Source organism: Chiloscyllium plagiosum, chromosome 12, assembly GCF_004010195.1.
Source record: "Chiloscyllium plagiosum isolate BGI_BamShark_2017 chromosome 12, ASM401019v2, whole genome shotgun sequence".
In the NCBI taxonomy this organism is placed as follows: Eukaryota; Metazoa; Chordata; class Chondrichthyes; order Orectolobiformes; family Hemiscylliidae; genus Chiloscyllium; species Chiloscyllium plagiosum.
In genome coordinates, this window is record NC_057721.1 from 21,846,342 (window position 1) to 21,861,946 (window position 15,605).

At 37.4% G+C, this 15,605-nt stretch overlaps 1 protein-coding gene across 3 annotated transcripts in view; it reads left to right on the top strand.

The window, feature by feature from the left end:
• The window catches only part of LOC122555061 (superoxide dismutase [Cu-Zn]-like), a 58,695-nt gene extending 54,994 nt beyond the window's left edge, over window positions 1-3,701 (top strand). The window contains exons 5-6 of one of the 3 annotated variants that reach the window (XM_043700715.1): window positions 1,990-2,049; window positions 2,551-2,636. In XM_043700715.1, coding sequence (XP_043556650.1) covers window positions 1,990-2,001 — 12 coding nt within the window. In that variant the 3' untranslated portion in view covers window positions 2,002-2,049; window positions 2,551-2,636. Of the gene's footprint in view, window positions 1-830; window positions 1,191-1,989; window positions 2,050-2,550 lie in introns of those variants that run through there. The other 2 variants (XM_043700713.1, XM_043700714.1) reach the window with 2 other exon arrangements.
• Window positions 3,702-15,605: the final 11,904 nt, after the last annotated feature.

Here is a 15,605-nt window from a genome sequence, read left to right on the forward strand (position 1 = left end):
GTACGGCTTGGTTCCTTTTTGTTACCATTCTTAATGACAGTTGTAGTTTTCCAATCCAAAGGGATAGTTTGAGCTTGGAAGGTAATAGCAAAATCATTTGCAATTTCCTCATCTAATAGCTTTAAGTCCTTTGTAGAAATCATCATATGCTTAGCATTTATTAATCTTCAGTGCTATTATCTTTTCTTGCCCAGAGTAATTAAACTTGTCTGAATGTACAAGTTCTTAAGACAAATACCACCAGTGTTTATGTAACTGGGATGTATTCACATTATTTGTGAAATTTAAGTTCATGGTAGCTTTGTTGCATGAGGTAACCTTCTTCATGTCATCCAGTGCTGTTAAATTTCCATAAAATAATCATCTCTTTCCACAGGACCAGCAACCTTTTATAATCTGGCAAATCTTTGGAGCTGTAGCTTACTGGGATTCTTTGAATGTAAAGATTAATATTCCTGTAAAGATTTTTTAATATTGAAGAACTTGCATTTTATGCACCTCTTTTACTACATGCATAACTGTTGCTTTATTTATATTGTTACTAGTCAATGAATTTAGTGGAAACTTGACAGGCTGTTTTGCAGTGCTGCTACTAGGTTTAATTATCATTGGTTCATTCTGTGGGCAAAACCTTAAAATAAGATGGTCAGCAAAGCGAAGGAAAGATCATGGGCTGAATTATACATTTGTTTGAATAAGTGCTAGTTGCGATGAATTTTTGGAGTGTTTTTCCACCACGAGCCTGAGCCAATTTTGTCACTATATCTTATCAATCTTTACTATATCTTGTTAATTATCTACTCTGCTGTTATGATACCTCTATCTTACAGGATTCTGGACCCATCTTACCATAAGCAGTCCCATGAACAACTTATCACTTCCAGGATATCCCAGAATTGACTAGCATCCATCTTTAAAATGCTAAAGTATTGCACTGTGCAGAGAAGTGAAATATGGTGGCCCAATTTTTGAGCAGTGTCCATGACACTAGACTTTGCGAGCCTGAGCCAATGTGTGACCCAGTGCAGTCTCAGCTATGTAGAAAGAAAGCCAGTGGCCTTTTCTACCATCTTAAGTGCCACCATCTTCTCTCTGATATCTTGTACTACTAAATCCACCACCCACTAAGTCGTGTTCTACTATGCTCATGGTTGCCTCCAAAGTCTTCCCTTGCAACCTTACCCACCCAAATTGCCTGACATCACTAACTCTGTATGCCATCTGTGCTGTCTACTCGCTTAGTCACCTCTCAACCAGGATTAATAGGCTGTGCCATCCTTAGTTTGTTATAAAGTCAGAGACATACAACACGGAAACAGACCCTTCGGCCCAAGCAGTCCATGCTGAACATAATCCCAAACTAAACTAGTCCCACCTGCCTGCTCTTGGCCCATATCCCTCCAAACCTATCCTACTGATGTACTTATCCAAATGTCTTTTGAACATTGTAATTGATTGAAAGTTATCCCCCTTGGCTTCACTGAAGACAACTGACACCCACGACAAGCTTCTTGGTCAGCAGTACTGAATTGTGTGCAGCTGAGGTGTCAAAATAAGGATGCTGAGAGCATCCAGATAGGTCAGAGTGAGTGAGCACTAACAGAAAGCAAACAGGCTGGATATGCAGTCTGATCCAAACCACAAAGTGGCGCTTATCCCTAAGTGTAGTGTCCTTGCAGCAACAATACAATGATAGTTGTTGGTTCAGCCTGAGATGCCACTTTGAAGTGCAGAGGTTGACTGTAAGCATATGGGAGATGTGCATATGGCTGGTGCCTGTGGAATATTACCTGAGGTGTGGGTGCTGAGTGTGCAACACTGAGTCCTTTTGAACGGAAGTTTCTGGATACCCACTGTAACTTCCATGTTGACAGTGTTTGACTTTGAATTTGTTTGGTACGTTTTAGGAAGCAGAATAATGGAGGTGAGTGAGTTGTAGCATTTTTGTGGCATCTTTAATGAACAGTAATTCTCCTTAATTGACAACAGACCACTGCTTAGCAAGAAACTGCCACACTGCAGATGCAACAACTTTTTCTCAACATCAAGGTAGGTCTCACCAGACAACTTGGCATGATTTTACTATAACCCACTGTCATTCAGGGCTCTGTGAAAGTTAGATGGAGTGGAACTGTAAAGTTTCAAATAGTACCACTTAGAATTTTTTAAAAATTCAGTTGATATAGATCATTTTGAACTTTGATGTGAAAATTAGATTTCTTTCAAAGATATAAAGGGTAGTCATCCATAGTCTTGAAATGTAATGTAGCTTGTATGTAAAATCTATAACTTAACATGCCCTCAAACCTTACTACATTTCTATACAACAGAAGTGTACTTTTTGCACATTCATAAACATACTTCAGATTAACTTGTAACCAAAATTGTACTTTTGTTTTAATTGAAGTACATGTTTTAATTGAATTTTCAATAACTCTTTAGGTATTTGGGACCATGAGAGCAATTAATATCTTGTAAAGCAGCTTACTTGCATTAAGTCTTGTGTGTTTACTAGTGTGGACTGATTGTGATGTATATTTTCCTTTTAAGGTTAATGAAAAGGAAGATGATCTGGGCAAAGGTGGTGACAACGAAAGTCTTGAATCAGGAAACCATGGAGCAGGTGTAGCCTGGGGTATAATTGGAATAGATGAAGACCCCAAGTAAATATTTAGCAAAGAATTCTGGTTAGAGACACGATACTGATCTCATAGACCTAAAACTCTAGTCATTGTTATAGATCGCAATTGCATAATTTTGTATTGTTTCCAACAACGTGCATGCACTTATAAACTGTATGTCAGGAACTTAATCTTTAGGGCCTGTTTTTAAAAGTCCAAATGTTACCTCTAAAGTTGGGGCTAACTTGAACATGCTTTTTGTTGCTTTGAGCATTTTTAATTTTTTTCTTTAAACATTGAATACTGATATCAAAGGATGACTTGGATGAGTTATTGAGTCCAGCACTTCAAGAGATCTGAATTGATATATTTCTAAAACTGAAGTGACCTAGGTTAATAATGGTATCAATGAGTAATTTAAATATACTGTCAGAAATAAGTGACTTCCAAACCAGTCGCTCAGCATTGAGGATTCACTGGAAAATAAAAAGTCAACACAGTTTAATCATAATTATTTCTAATTATTTTTAAGAGGTGGTGATACATCCTATTAAATCAATTTGGAAAAGCCATGTATAATTCATTGTATTTCTTAAACTAATATTACAGTGTTTACCAAGCATTTAACAGTATTGTATTTAAAAATGTAAACTTTTTTAAAAGTGAAAGTTCAACAGTGCCTACTATTTCCCCATATAAGCCAAAATTAAAGTTCATCAATAGACTTCAAGCCACATGACAGTAATTTAGATGTGTGATTGTAACAATTCTTTTCTCAGATTATTAGCTTTCCCTGCAACTTTTGTTTCCAAACCTTTTACTGGGCTGTGAAGTGAACATAAATTACTTTTTAGTTTTGATGACTGTTGTCAATTTGAATACTTTCTTCCTGCCTTTGTCATAAATTATGTTAATCAACAAAGCTTAATGCAATTATTTTACATTCTGGTACATTACTTTTACATAACTGTTGGATCTGGGGACCATCTGGCTAGGTGATAACTTGGTAAAATATGAACTTAAAGTAGAATTTCCGGTGAAGGTGGTCTGATGGTTAATGATGAGCTCCAGATGCAAAAGGTAGGACTTGTGGAATATTGTCACCTGTTACAATTCTGCTATAATCTCTTATTTCATTATTATTTGTAAAATTTTGAAAAGATTAGCCGCTGCATATCTCTGTAAAACAAGAGACAACAAATACTTGTGAAGTTTGTTTCTGATATAAAGGTAGATAGGAAAGGAAATTGTCAGAAGAAACAAAGCAGCTACAAAGAGATAGATAGTCAACCTCATTTCTTGACATCTATCTACTTCAGTGTGAGGAAGAAAAAACATTGAAAGAGAGCATTTCAGAATACCAATCCATGTACACAAGTCACAAAAAGTTAACATGCAAATGCAGAAAGTAATTTGGTCAATGGTTTGCTTTGCTATATTTACAGACCTAACCCCTGTAACACTCCATCATCACCACCACACACCCCCCCCCCCCCCCAAAAAAAAACTAGAAAGTCTAGGGCACTTTCTTTGCAGTTGTGAAGTCAAGAATTCAGCTTTAGTTTTCCCTTTCAGTTAAGATATGGATTAAAAAAAAATCAAAGCTTTAAACTGCAGATTGCATTTCATCTGGTCAGCGCACTGCGTGTACTTACGCATATAGTTTGTTGTTCAGTCAAAAGGGCTGCTGATTTTCTTTTGAAACAATTAACTTTGGTATTCTCTCGCATTTTGTTCTCTTAACTTCTCTAACATTTCTAGGTATTTTCTAATCAGCCTCTTCAGGAATGTTGTTATATACCTCCGGGGCAGATGGGACTTGAACTTCCTTTAAGTTTTTATATTGTTGCAAAAGAATGTGTATTCAGTCTGTCATTAAAACTGAGTTAATAACCAGTCTACTTTAGAATAGACTGGTATAGATAAAACATTTTCTTAGTGAATAATTTGCAGAAATGTAAAGTGCTTTCCATTAACCTTGAAGTCCCACTGATAGGCAATCCCTGTTGAAATGTAACATACCCTTAAGATAACTTGAGAATCTGTTTTTAGCACTGATTAAACAGGTAAAAGGAAAACCCCTTTGCTCATCTTCAAAATACTGCTGTGGATTCTTTTGTTTTATGTAAACTTGACAGGACTTAACGTTGCCTCCAAAAGAAAGCATTGTTGATCATGTAGCAATCCTTCAGTAGTGTATTAGAGACTGGCAATTTTGGGCTTCATCCGTTAGTGTATAAGTAACCTACAACCTTTTTTCATATTCATCCAATAATACTAAATGTTTGAAGCAAAGTGGAAACAGCAAAAATGAAATTCAGTACTGAAAGTAGTAGCTAGTCAGCAATTTCAATAGATTACACTACAAAGATATTACTAATTTCAGAATTTGTCACCCTTCATCATTCCTGCCATCTATATGAAAGCTGCTTTGGAATATGCTGGCATTAATTGCTAATGGAGATCTTAATACAGTCCTACAGATTGCATATTTGAAATTGCTTGGCTGGAGTTAAGCACAAGTAAATTGCAAGGTTTTGGCAGGAGGAAATTATCCAGGGCAGTTTATTTTCTTTTGGAACAACTAATTTTAATATCCTCACTTTAGCTGAAAATGGAGTGAAATCTGTCATTCTTCACCTCATTAAGTTTTTTAGTGCTTTGTTCTCTTGAATGCTAATTTCAAGATTTAAACATATCCAATAGTTATTAATTACATTAATTTCCCCCCCATTGCAAAGCACTGGTTAATATGGTGTATGAAACCATTTTGATATCAGACATCTAGATCTTTTCCTTTTTAATAGGTTTCCTCTGGATGTGACATAATCCTGTCAACTTTTGGAAAATCTACTTGTCAGGAATCTTCCAAATGGTGATGTTTCCACATACTTGCTGTCCTTTTCCTTCTATGCAGTAGAGATCTTGGATTTGGAAGGTGTTGTTGCAGAACATAGTGTGGATGGTACATATTGCAGCCTTGGTAGAAAGCAAACACAGAGGATGGGAAATAGGCAGTTTTGTCCTGGAAGGTTGAATTTCTTGAGAGCTTTGAGACTAGGATTGAGTGACTTTTCCTTAGAAGGTGGAGAAATTCAGCAGAAATGGCAACAACTGTGGAGGGAAAAACAGTTAATGTTTCAAGGCTAGTAACCTTTCATTAGAATTGAAAGCATCTGGGAAATAGTGGTGACATGAGTAGAATAGATGGAGACATGCCAGGAGAGAAAAGGAAAACAGATAAAGGAGTGCAGTCATTATGTTGACTGACGACAAAATGCAGACTGGCTGACCCTGTACACCTGACCTATCTCTAAAAATGACCCATGTTTCCAGTTGCTTGCCATGCCAGAATTTGTCTCAGACCTGTTTCAGTGAAGCTCAGTGGAAGTTGGAGGAACACCACCTAATCTCCTGCTTGGGAACCTTACAGCCTTCAGGGCTTGACACAGAATTCAGAGCATGAACACCTTCCTCCTTTTTCATTACCTAGCTCCCCAGGTCCTGTTCTATTTGGGATGATCTGAACACATGCAACTATTAGCCCTGCATCAGAATTGAAAGCAGGTGGAACTGGTCAGCTGTTTTTCCAAACTAATCAGATATATGTACTTCTGAATATAGTCACCATTTTTAAAATATCCTATAGATAAAATATGTTGACTTAAAAAAATTATGTAATTACCTCATCTCTCATCATATTGTTGGAAATGTAATGTCCATTTTGAGGATGTGAGCAGTTTTGTGATAGTGGCCTGACATTTGAATCAGGATGCCTGGGTACAAGTCCCACCCCCTCTAGCAGTGTATCTTTGAACAGGTTAATTAAAATCTTTTTTTTTAAGGACTCATCAGAATTTCTATGCTTTTTGGCTTTGTACACCTGAAAATGCACATCTCCTTTAAGATGCCAATCCAACAGAGCAGCCCTCCAAGAACTACACTGAAGTGTTAATTTAGGTTATATATAAAGTATGGTGTGAATCAATGACTTTTGACCTTTGGGGCAAGAATATTTTCTAGGACTCTGCAATCCTTCCTGTTAGATCTTTTGGACTCAGGTTTTGTAGTACCACAAAAGGAAAGTAATTCTGGTTTGCTCTTAAAGGCATACATCTTCTAGTGAATGGCTATGTCCTGAAAATAGTTTGTTTGTCATAAAAATTGACAGAATATTTCTCAAAGAATTGTAAAGCAGGCTGGTGACTTAAAATTATTTGAGACCATTAATCTTAAATTCTTGAAAACAAGCTGGGCCCTACTTAGTTCTCACATTTTTACAAAGTAATTTTAAATTATCAGGATCATTATTTGATACTGCTAACCATCCATATGCTATGGTATCTTTAGCAAATGAAGGTAAAACACTAAAGGTTTGACATAAAAGATTCATTTAGATAATACCTTCCATTTCAAAAGTCATTCCAAAGCCAATGAAGCACTTAAGTGCCACAACAGTAATAAGAAATATTGCAGCTAATTTTCGCACAATAGAAACATGACTTAAAATATGTCTTGACCTCTACCTCAGATGGTAGGTTGTGCTTCCATTTAACATATCACCCATAACTTAGCACCTCTAACTGTGCAACACTCACTTAACTACTTCCTCAGTGGTAGTGCAAACCTTCACTCTGTGCTTACGTTTTAGGGTGAGACTTGAACCTACAGTTTTCAAATTGAGCCAAGATTAGAAATGCAGATAACTTGGGTTTGGTCAAGCTTAAATTAAGTGGAGTTAATATATATTTAATCATATGGGAAAAATTTTGCAAAGTCATGCAATTTCACAAGTTCAATACATTGTATCATTAAGAAAACTCCAAAGCAATAAATTGCCATTAAAAATTAGAATTCTAGTAGCAACAACTTAGTCAAACTGGCTCCTATTTGCCAATCACTCAAGAAAGTCTCAGTTAACATAATTTCAACAAAGACCGATTTATAACTCATGATATTCTCACATTAGATTTCACCTTGCAAGCACAAAATTATTAACCCTACAATTGCCTAGAAATTACAAAATTTCCTTATCCAAAACAAAAATGGAAATTGCTGCAAAATGTCAGGTCTAGAATATCTGTGGAGAGACATCAGATTTAACATTTGGGTCCAGTGATGCTACTTCAGGTCTTTTAGTTTTTCCCGAATTCAAGAGTTTCATTCTCATACAGCAACAAATCACGTCAGCATGTGCCAAGGTAGTGAAGGAAGAATGGAATCAGAAACACAAAAAATGCTTTGTACTTAAATCATACATTGTCCTAACCAGGCAACTGTAATCATAAGAGTTCTTGGTCATTCAGCAATACTGTATATTGGAAACATTATATAACTAAAATCTCAAGATGATTCAGAGGATAATTATAAAAACAACTGACACCAGGCCATAAAAGGAGATCAATCAGATGACCAAAAGGTTGGACAATGAAAGTGAAAAAGCAGAGAAATAAAGGAGGGAAATTCCAGAACTTGGTGCTTAGGCAATTAAAGGTACAGCCATGAATGGTGAAATGATAATTGGGAATGCACAAAAGGCTAAAAATAGAGGACTACAGGACTTATAGCAATTACAGATGTAAAGCAATAAAGCATAGAAGGATATGTAAACAGCTAAGAATTTTGAAGATATCAACTGGGAGCCAATGCAAGTCAGCAAGTAATGCAGTAGATGAATGGCACTTGATGCAGTTTAACTCAAGCATTTGTGAATATCTCAACTTTACAAAGTCAGAAGTGACAACACCAGATTATGGTTTAACAGATTTATTTGAAATCACAAGCTTTCAAAGTACTGCTCCTTCAGAAGGTGAAGTGGAGGGTAGCACACAGGCACAGAATTTATAGTTGGAGACATCATTGCAAGAAAATTCCTTGTCTTTGCACATGATCAAGAGTCAAAAATTGACCAAAAACTTTTGATCGCCCATAGACCTGTTTCCCTCCCCTTCATCTGACGAAGGATTGGTGCTCTGAAAGCTTGTGATTTCAAATAAAGTTGTTGGACTCTAATCTGATGTCACATAACTTCTAAATTTGTCCACCGAGACCAACACTGGCACTCCCACATCAAGTTTATGGAAGACAGAATGTGGGAAATTAAGAGCTATGCTATAAGAGTCGAGTCTAGCAGTATTAAATATGTTAGAGTAGTTGAGCTAAGACGGGAAAAGTCACGCAATACTATGTAGGTGGAAACAGACAACCTTTGATTCTCCCACAAAATAAATAATCTGCAACTGAAATGTCACTTCTAGCTTGAGGACATGATACGGAAGAACATAAATCTCAACTGTATACTGGACAAAACTCTTGAGCAAAAATGGCTGAGTTACAAAATATGATTAGAAAATGTGACATTGTTCAATTTCAAATTCTAAACAGGATTAAGTTTTTGATCATTCAATCCCAATCCCTTCCCCATCTCCCAATCCAATTTATTCTTCCTCCCCTATAAGAGTAATGCTTGTATATCAACAGGATAAGGCAAAAACAGCAACCTATTTAAATCCAGCAAGGGGACTCATGCAAAATACAAAGCATACACTTTCCTAAAACAGACCAAGACCTTTGACCAAATTTTAAATTAGCTATTCTAGTTGCAATTCTTGTAAAGTTGTTGTGGTTCTGTTCGCCGAGCTGGGAATTTGTGTTGCAGACGTTTCGTCCCCTGTCTGGTGACATCCTCAGTGCTTGGGAGCCTCCTGTGAAGCACTTCTGTGATGTTTCCTCTGGCATTTATAGTGATTTGTATCTGCCGCTTCCGGTTGTCAGTTCCAGCTGTCCGCTGCAGTGGCAGGTATATTGGGTCCAGGTCGATGTGCTTATTGATTGAATCTGTGGATGAATGCCATGCTAGGAATTCCCTGGCTGTTCTATTATAGGACAAGCCAAACAGAGTAATGTTGTCCCAATCGAACTCATGTTGCTTGTCATCTGAGTGTGTGGCTACTAAGGATAGCTGGTCGTGTTCTTTCGTGGCTAGTTGGTGTTCATGGATGCGGATCATTAGTTGTCTTCCTGTTTGTCCTATGCAGTGTTTTGTGCAGTCCTTGCATGGTATTTTGTACACTACATTGGTTTTGCTCATGCTGGGTATCGGGTCCTTCGTCCTGGTGAGTTGTTGTCTGAGTTCGACTGGGACAACACTACTATTATAGGACAAGCCAAACAGAGAACAGCCAGGGAATTCCTAGAGGCATGGCATTCATCCACAGATTCAATCAATAAGCACATTGACCTGGACCCAATATACCGGCCACTGCAGCAGACAGCTGGAACTAACAACCAGAAGTGGCAGATACAAATCACTATAAATGCCAGAGGAAACATCACAGAAGCACTTCACAGAAGGCTCCCAAGCACTGAGGGTGTCACCTAGACAGGGGATGAAACATCTGCAACACAAATTCCCAGCTCAGCGAACAGAACCATAACAACGAGCACCTGAGCTACAAATCTTCTCACAAACTTTGAATTCTTGTAAAGTGTTTGGGAGAAAAATCTCAAAATGCTTGCTCACAAGATTGAAGAACTTAAAACATACTTTCATACAATTACTGTCATGAGGACAAAAGAAAACTTCCACAAATGCTTTTAAAAAATATCAACATCTATAATAACATAACTGCAACAGTTAAAATTTCAATTTGAAATCAGACCAATTAAAAATGAATTAGAAAAGGGGTAGTTAGAGGAAGAGAAGTATACTGGCATTTAGTCAATAAATCTTCAATTGGGAGTCCATAGACATAGCTTTAGGAAAAGGAAAACATCTATAATTGTTCATGTGTATTCAGTGACTTTAACACATCAAGAACAAGAACAAACCTGTGTTCAAGCCCAAGTTCCACAGTTACATCATTTCATGTTGTATGAAGCTGTATTGGTGATCATGGATGTGTTTTCATGATGAGGATAATGATGTGATTTCTGTAACTTTTTAACAGTAATCTTAGATTGAAGAGTGATCATTTTTCTTGGGATATAAACACAGCAAATAAGAAACAATGCATTCCTTTACAGAAATTGAACAGCACACCAAAAAATGCTATCATCCTGTAGATGCAAGATGAATATAGCACCATAAGTATAGAAAGCCTTATTTGATACCCAAAGAGAGGAGAACTTGGCAAAATCAACTTTTAACATTTATTTTGCCATATGATAGATTAGCTGTCCCATTACTGGACTAACAATCCAGGAAACAGATTAAACCTTGTCATGCCTGTTCATGAATGAGTTCAGTTTCTTTTTAAAATGTTAGTTAGGAATGGTAAAAGCAATCATAATGCAGTCTGATCAATGTCATACTGTGTAGAAACAGACCCTTCCATTCACCCTTCCTACACCAGAAACAGCAAACTGTATAAATCCCATTTACCTGCACTTGGTTCATATTCTGGTATTTTAAGTACACATCTAAATGCTTCTGAAATGTCACTAGAGTACTTGTTTACACCACTTTCTCAGGTAGCATGTGGGTGAAAGAAACATTCCTAGATCTCTTCTAAACCATGTACTACTAACATTCAACTCATTCGGCCTTAGACTCATCTGCCATGTCTATGCTTCTCATAATTCCGTATATCTCAAATCAGATCCCCTCAATCTCCTCTGCCCCAAGGAAAACAAACCTAGCCTATCGAGTCTGTCCTCTTAATAGCTTTTTCTTCCCAGGCAACATTCTGGTGAACCAATAAGCACATCGACCTGGACCCAATATACCGGCCACTGCAGCGGACAGCTGGAACTGACAACCGGAAGCGGCAGATACAAATCACTATAAATGCCAGAGGAAACATCACAGAAGCGCTTCACAGGAGGCTCCCAAGCACAGAGGATGTCACCTAGACAGGGGACGAAACGTCTGCAACACAAATTCCCAACTCAGCGAACAGAACCACAACAAGAACTGCAGAGTGTTCCATCTGTGGCCTAACCAATGTTTTATAAAGTTATTGCTTCTATTTTCTATGCCCTGGCAAACGGATGCTTCCTTCACCACCCTGTCCACCTGTGCTCACACCTTTAGGGATCTTTGTTCCTCAGTACTCCCTAGGACCCACCATACATTGTGTACATCCTTGTTTGTTGGATCTCCCAAAATATATCATGTCACGTTTGTCAAGATTAAATTCCAACTGCCATTGTTGTGTCCAGTTTACCAGCCAATCAATATCAGATTGTAGCCTGATACGATCCTCCTCACTATCACCAGCAATTTTTGCGTCACTTGCTAATTTACCTGTGCATTCAAAGCTTAATTTGTTAATGACAGCAAAGGTTCCACTCTGCATCCTGCGGAAACTGCTGGTCACAGGCTTCCAATTTTCAAAACCAACCGCCCACCATAATTTTGCCTCGTATTCGTAAACCAATTTTAGATCCAGTTTACCAACTTACTCAAATTGCATGGGCTCGTACCTTTGGGATCAGTCTTCCATGTGGGACCTTCACAAGGGTTTAGTTAAGTGAGGCCTTAAGTCCATGTAAACCACATCAACTGCACAATCCTCATCAATATAGTCACCTTTTCAAAAAGAAAAATCAACTAGATAGGATTTCCCTCTTAACAAATCTGTTGACTATCCATAGTCCCCTTGCCTTCCAAAAATTGGTTAATTACATCCTTCAGAATTTTTTCCAATAATTTCTCTACCACTGATGTCAGACTAACTGGTTCTTACTTGCCTGGTTTACCCCTGCTGCCCTTCTATAAAGGAAGCATATTAGCTATTCTGCAGTCATTGGTCACTTCGCCTGTGGCCAACCAAGTGTTAAAAGTTATCTGCCAAGGCTGCAGCAATCTCCTCCCATGTTTCCCATTAGTCTGGGAGACTTCTTATCAGACCATGGGGATTTAAGTACCTGTTACGGCCCCTAAAATATTGAATACCTCATTAATCTTAAAAGTGTTTTAGAAACTCACCATCCCAAATGAAATCCTCAGCTACATGGTCTTTCTCCTCTACCAATACAGATGAGATATAATCATTTATGTCCTCACCTATATCCCCTGGCTCCACACATATTTGGTCTCTAATAAGTCTCATTCTTTCCTTGGTAATCCTCTTTCTCTTAATATACTTATAAAAAGCCTTGGGGTTTTCTTTGATCGCATTTGCCAAAAGATATTTTGTGACCCCACTTTGTTCTCCTAATTTCCTTCTTAAGCAATCTTCAAACTTTTGAAGGGCCCCCTTAATGTGCTCTACCTACCATTTGTTTCCTCCTTATTCTTTATAAAACTCACCATATCCCTTGCCATCCAGGGTTCCCTGGACTTGCTGCCCTCACCTGTAAGAGGAACACACTGGCCCTAAATTCTCACTATACTGGAACTTTCCAAATGCAGACTTACCTGCAGGTAGCTGCTTCCAGTCCATGTTTGCCAGATCCTGTCACATGATTTTGAAAGTGGCCTTCCCCAATTTCGACATTTAACTCTGCATTAACTTTATCCCTTTCCATAATGACTTTTAAAACCTATTATGGTCACTATCTGCAAAATGCTCCTCCATTGAGACAAATCACCTGACCAGCTTTATTCCCTAGGATTAGGTCTAGCATGACTATCTAAATACTGGCACAAAAAAAAAGCTCTCTTGGGTGTTCTTTAAAAATTCCACTCCATCTAATCCTTTTACACTTAGGCAATCCCAGTTAACATTAGCAAACTTGCAGTCCCCTACACCTATAACTTTATTTGTCTCACACCGTCTTCTGATTTGCACACACATCTGCTCCTCTAATTCCCTCAAATATTGGAAGACCGAATTGGCCTTTTTATTTCTAAGTTATACCCATTTGAAGAGCCTTTGAGGATGTCCTCCCTCATTATGATAGTTTCCTTAAATCAATAATACAGTACCTCAGCATACTAGCATTCCTTCCATCAGATTGAACCTTGCTCCTACCTTCACATCTACTCTGCCTCCTCCCCCTGCCATATCAGCTTAAAACCTCCCTGGCAGCACAAGCAAACCTCCCACAAGGATATACTAGACCCATTCTGGTTCAGATGCATCCATTCAGCTTGTACAAGCTTCAATGATCCAAGAATCGAAAGCCTTCCATTCTACACCATCCCTTTAGTCATCTGTTTTTAACTGGCCTATCTTCCTATTCTTATACTCAGTAGCACATGGCACTAGAAGTAATCTGGAGATTACAATTTTAGTAGTGTTTCTCTTTAATCTACCACTTCAGTTCCTGCTGCAGGACCTTTTTAGAAAGCCCATGTTGTTGGTACTGAGTAAGTATATCTTTGTATTAAACTGCTTCAAGAGGGCCAAGCTATCACCTCAATTCAATAAATATTGACCTCGGCAGTGATATCCACAAAGTAAAACAGAGGACAAATATAAAGGTTATAATTCCAAGAATAATTATCAACTTGATCAAAATGGAGAAGGAATTAAAAGGGAAATCCATGGAAATCTTGAACTATTTTGGCAAAGGATCGAAATATATTGTCAGAATGATTAATAAGATTAGGATTATTCAGTGGACAGTGGACTCAGTCATAGAGATAAACTTTATTCAGAATGCTTCAGACTAATCAAAACTACTTGTCAGGGAATATCAGACTAAATTGAATAGAAGAGCATCTCTTTGCTGAACTTAACCTGGGATTACCTCGTGGCTTATCTGTAACCATGTCTCCTGAACATGTTTGAAAAGCCATGGCCAGATTTAAAGTCTACAAACAGGATGATCTGTTGCAGAAGTTGGTACCAAATGTTCTCTGATTCAAATTAAAGTGTCCTATCCTACAGAATGTTGAATCATGCAAAGTCCTACAAATAAACCCAAAACACAATGAAAATCATACAAAGTCACAATGTTTTGAAAGTGATTATATAAGGCAATAAAATCACAAGTTGTAGTGTTGAGTAAAACATGCAAAATTTAAATAAATTCATGTATGTCTCTTTTCCCTGTAACAACTATTCTTAGGAGTACATACATAAGATCAATATCAGCCTTTTATCTCTGGCAGATTAAAAGTGCAAAGATATTAGCTTGAAATTACCTTGAATACCACCTAAACATGGAACCAAACATATGCTCAACATTCTCAGATGCCACACTATGCCTAATAGAAGTTCCATTCATATATTGTCTTTCATATTTGGGAGTTCCCAAAGTAATATAAATTATGACTGCTGTTTTGAAACGAGAACCATTTTGTACATGAATTACAATCCATTTTTGGTGGAGGTTGCTGCAAAACTGATGGCCTGTACAGTACACCAGGTCTAATCCCTAGCCAGCACTCATGCTGCACTGAAAGTTACTATAGATTCCATAATCAGGATTTGAAGTGGTGCTTCAACCCACAACTTCAACTTCGGAGCATGAGTACCATCAGTCAAGTTCCAATATGCATTGAATAAATATGTTTGAGACTGGAACCAAAGGAGTTCCAATATATCCTACTGTATTCATAATCTTTTGCAAATGTTCTTTCATGAAAATATCAAGCAACAGAAATATTCCTCCATGAATGGAGCAAAGCAGACAGAGTATTGCTCTGTATCTTATTGCAATGATGGTTTTGGTTCCCTTGAAAGGAGTTTCCAACTCAATTGTAATATCACAAAAAGAAAGATCTTGCTAACAACATAAGAAAATACTATAATCCAAGATAATATTCTGCATGTAAATGAAACAGTGTAATACTAACCTCCAAGGTATTAAGTTGCCATGGATTTTCATCATCAGGTAGGTAACTGATGCTTACTGAATTTGAATATGTGAAACTCCCATTTTCTAACTTCGTATTCAAAACAAGCATGAAGACCTAAACCCATTATCATCCACATATTCCACTGCATGAACACGATTAAATTGACTAAAAGTAGAATTGTTTATGTCAAAAGCATTTCATTGAGAAAAAAACGCACTTATTTTCCCACAATGAATGGAGCATTAACAATTCAAACAGAATCTATGCAAAATCTTACTTTTGGGAATGTC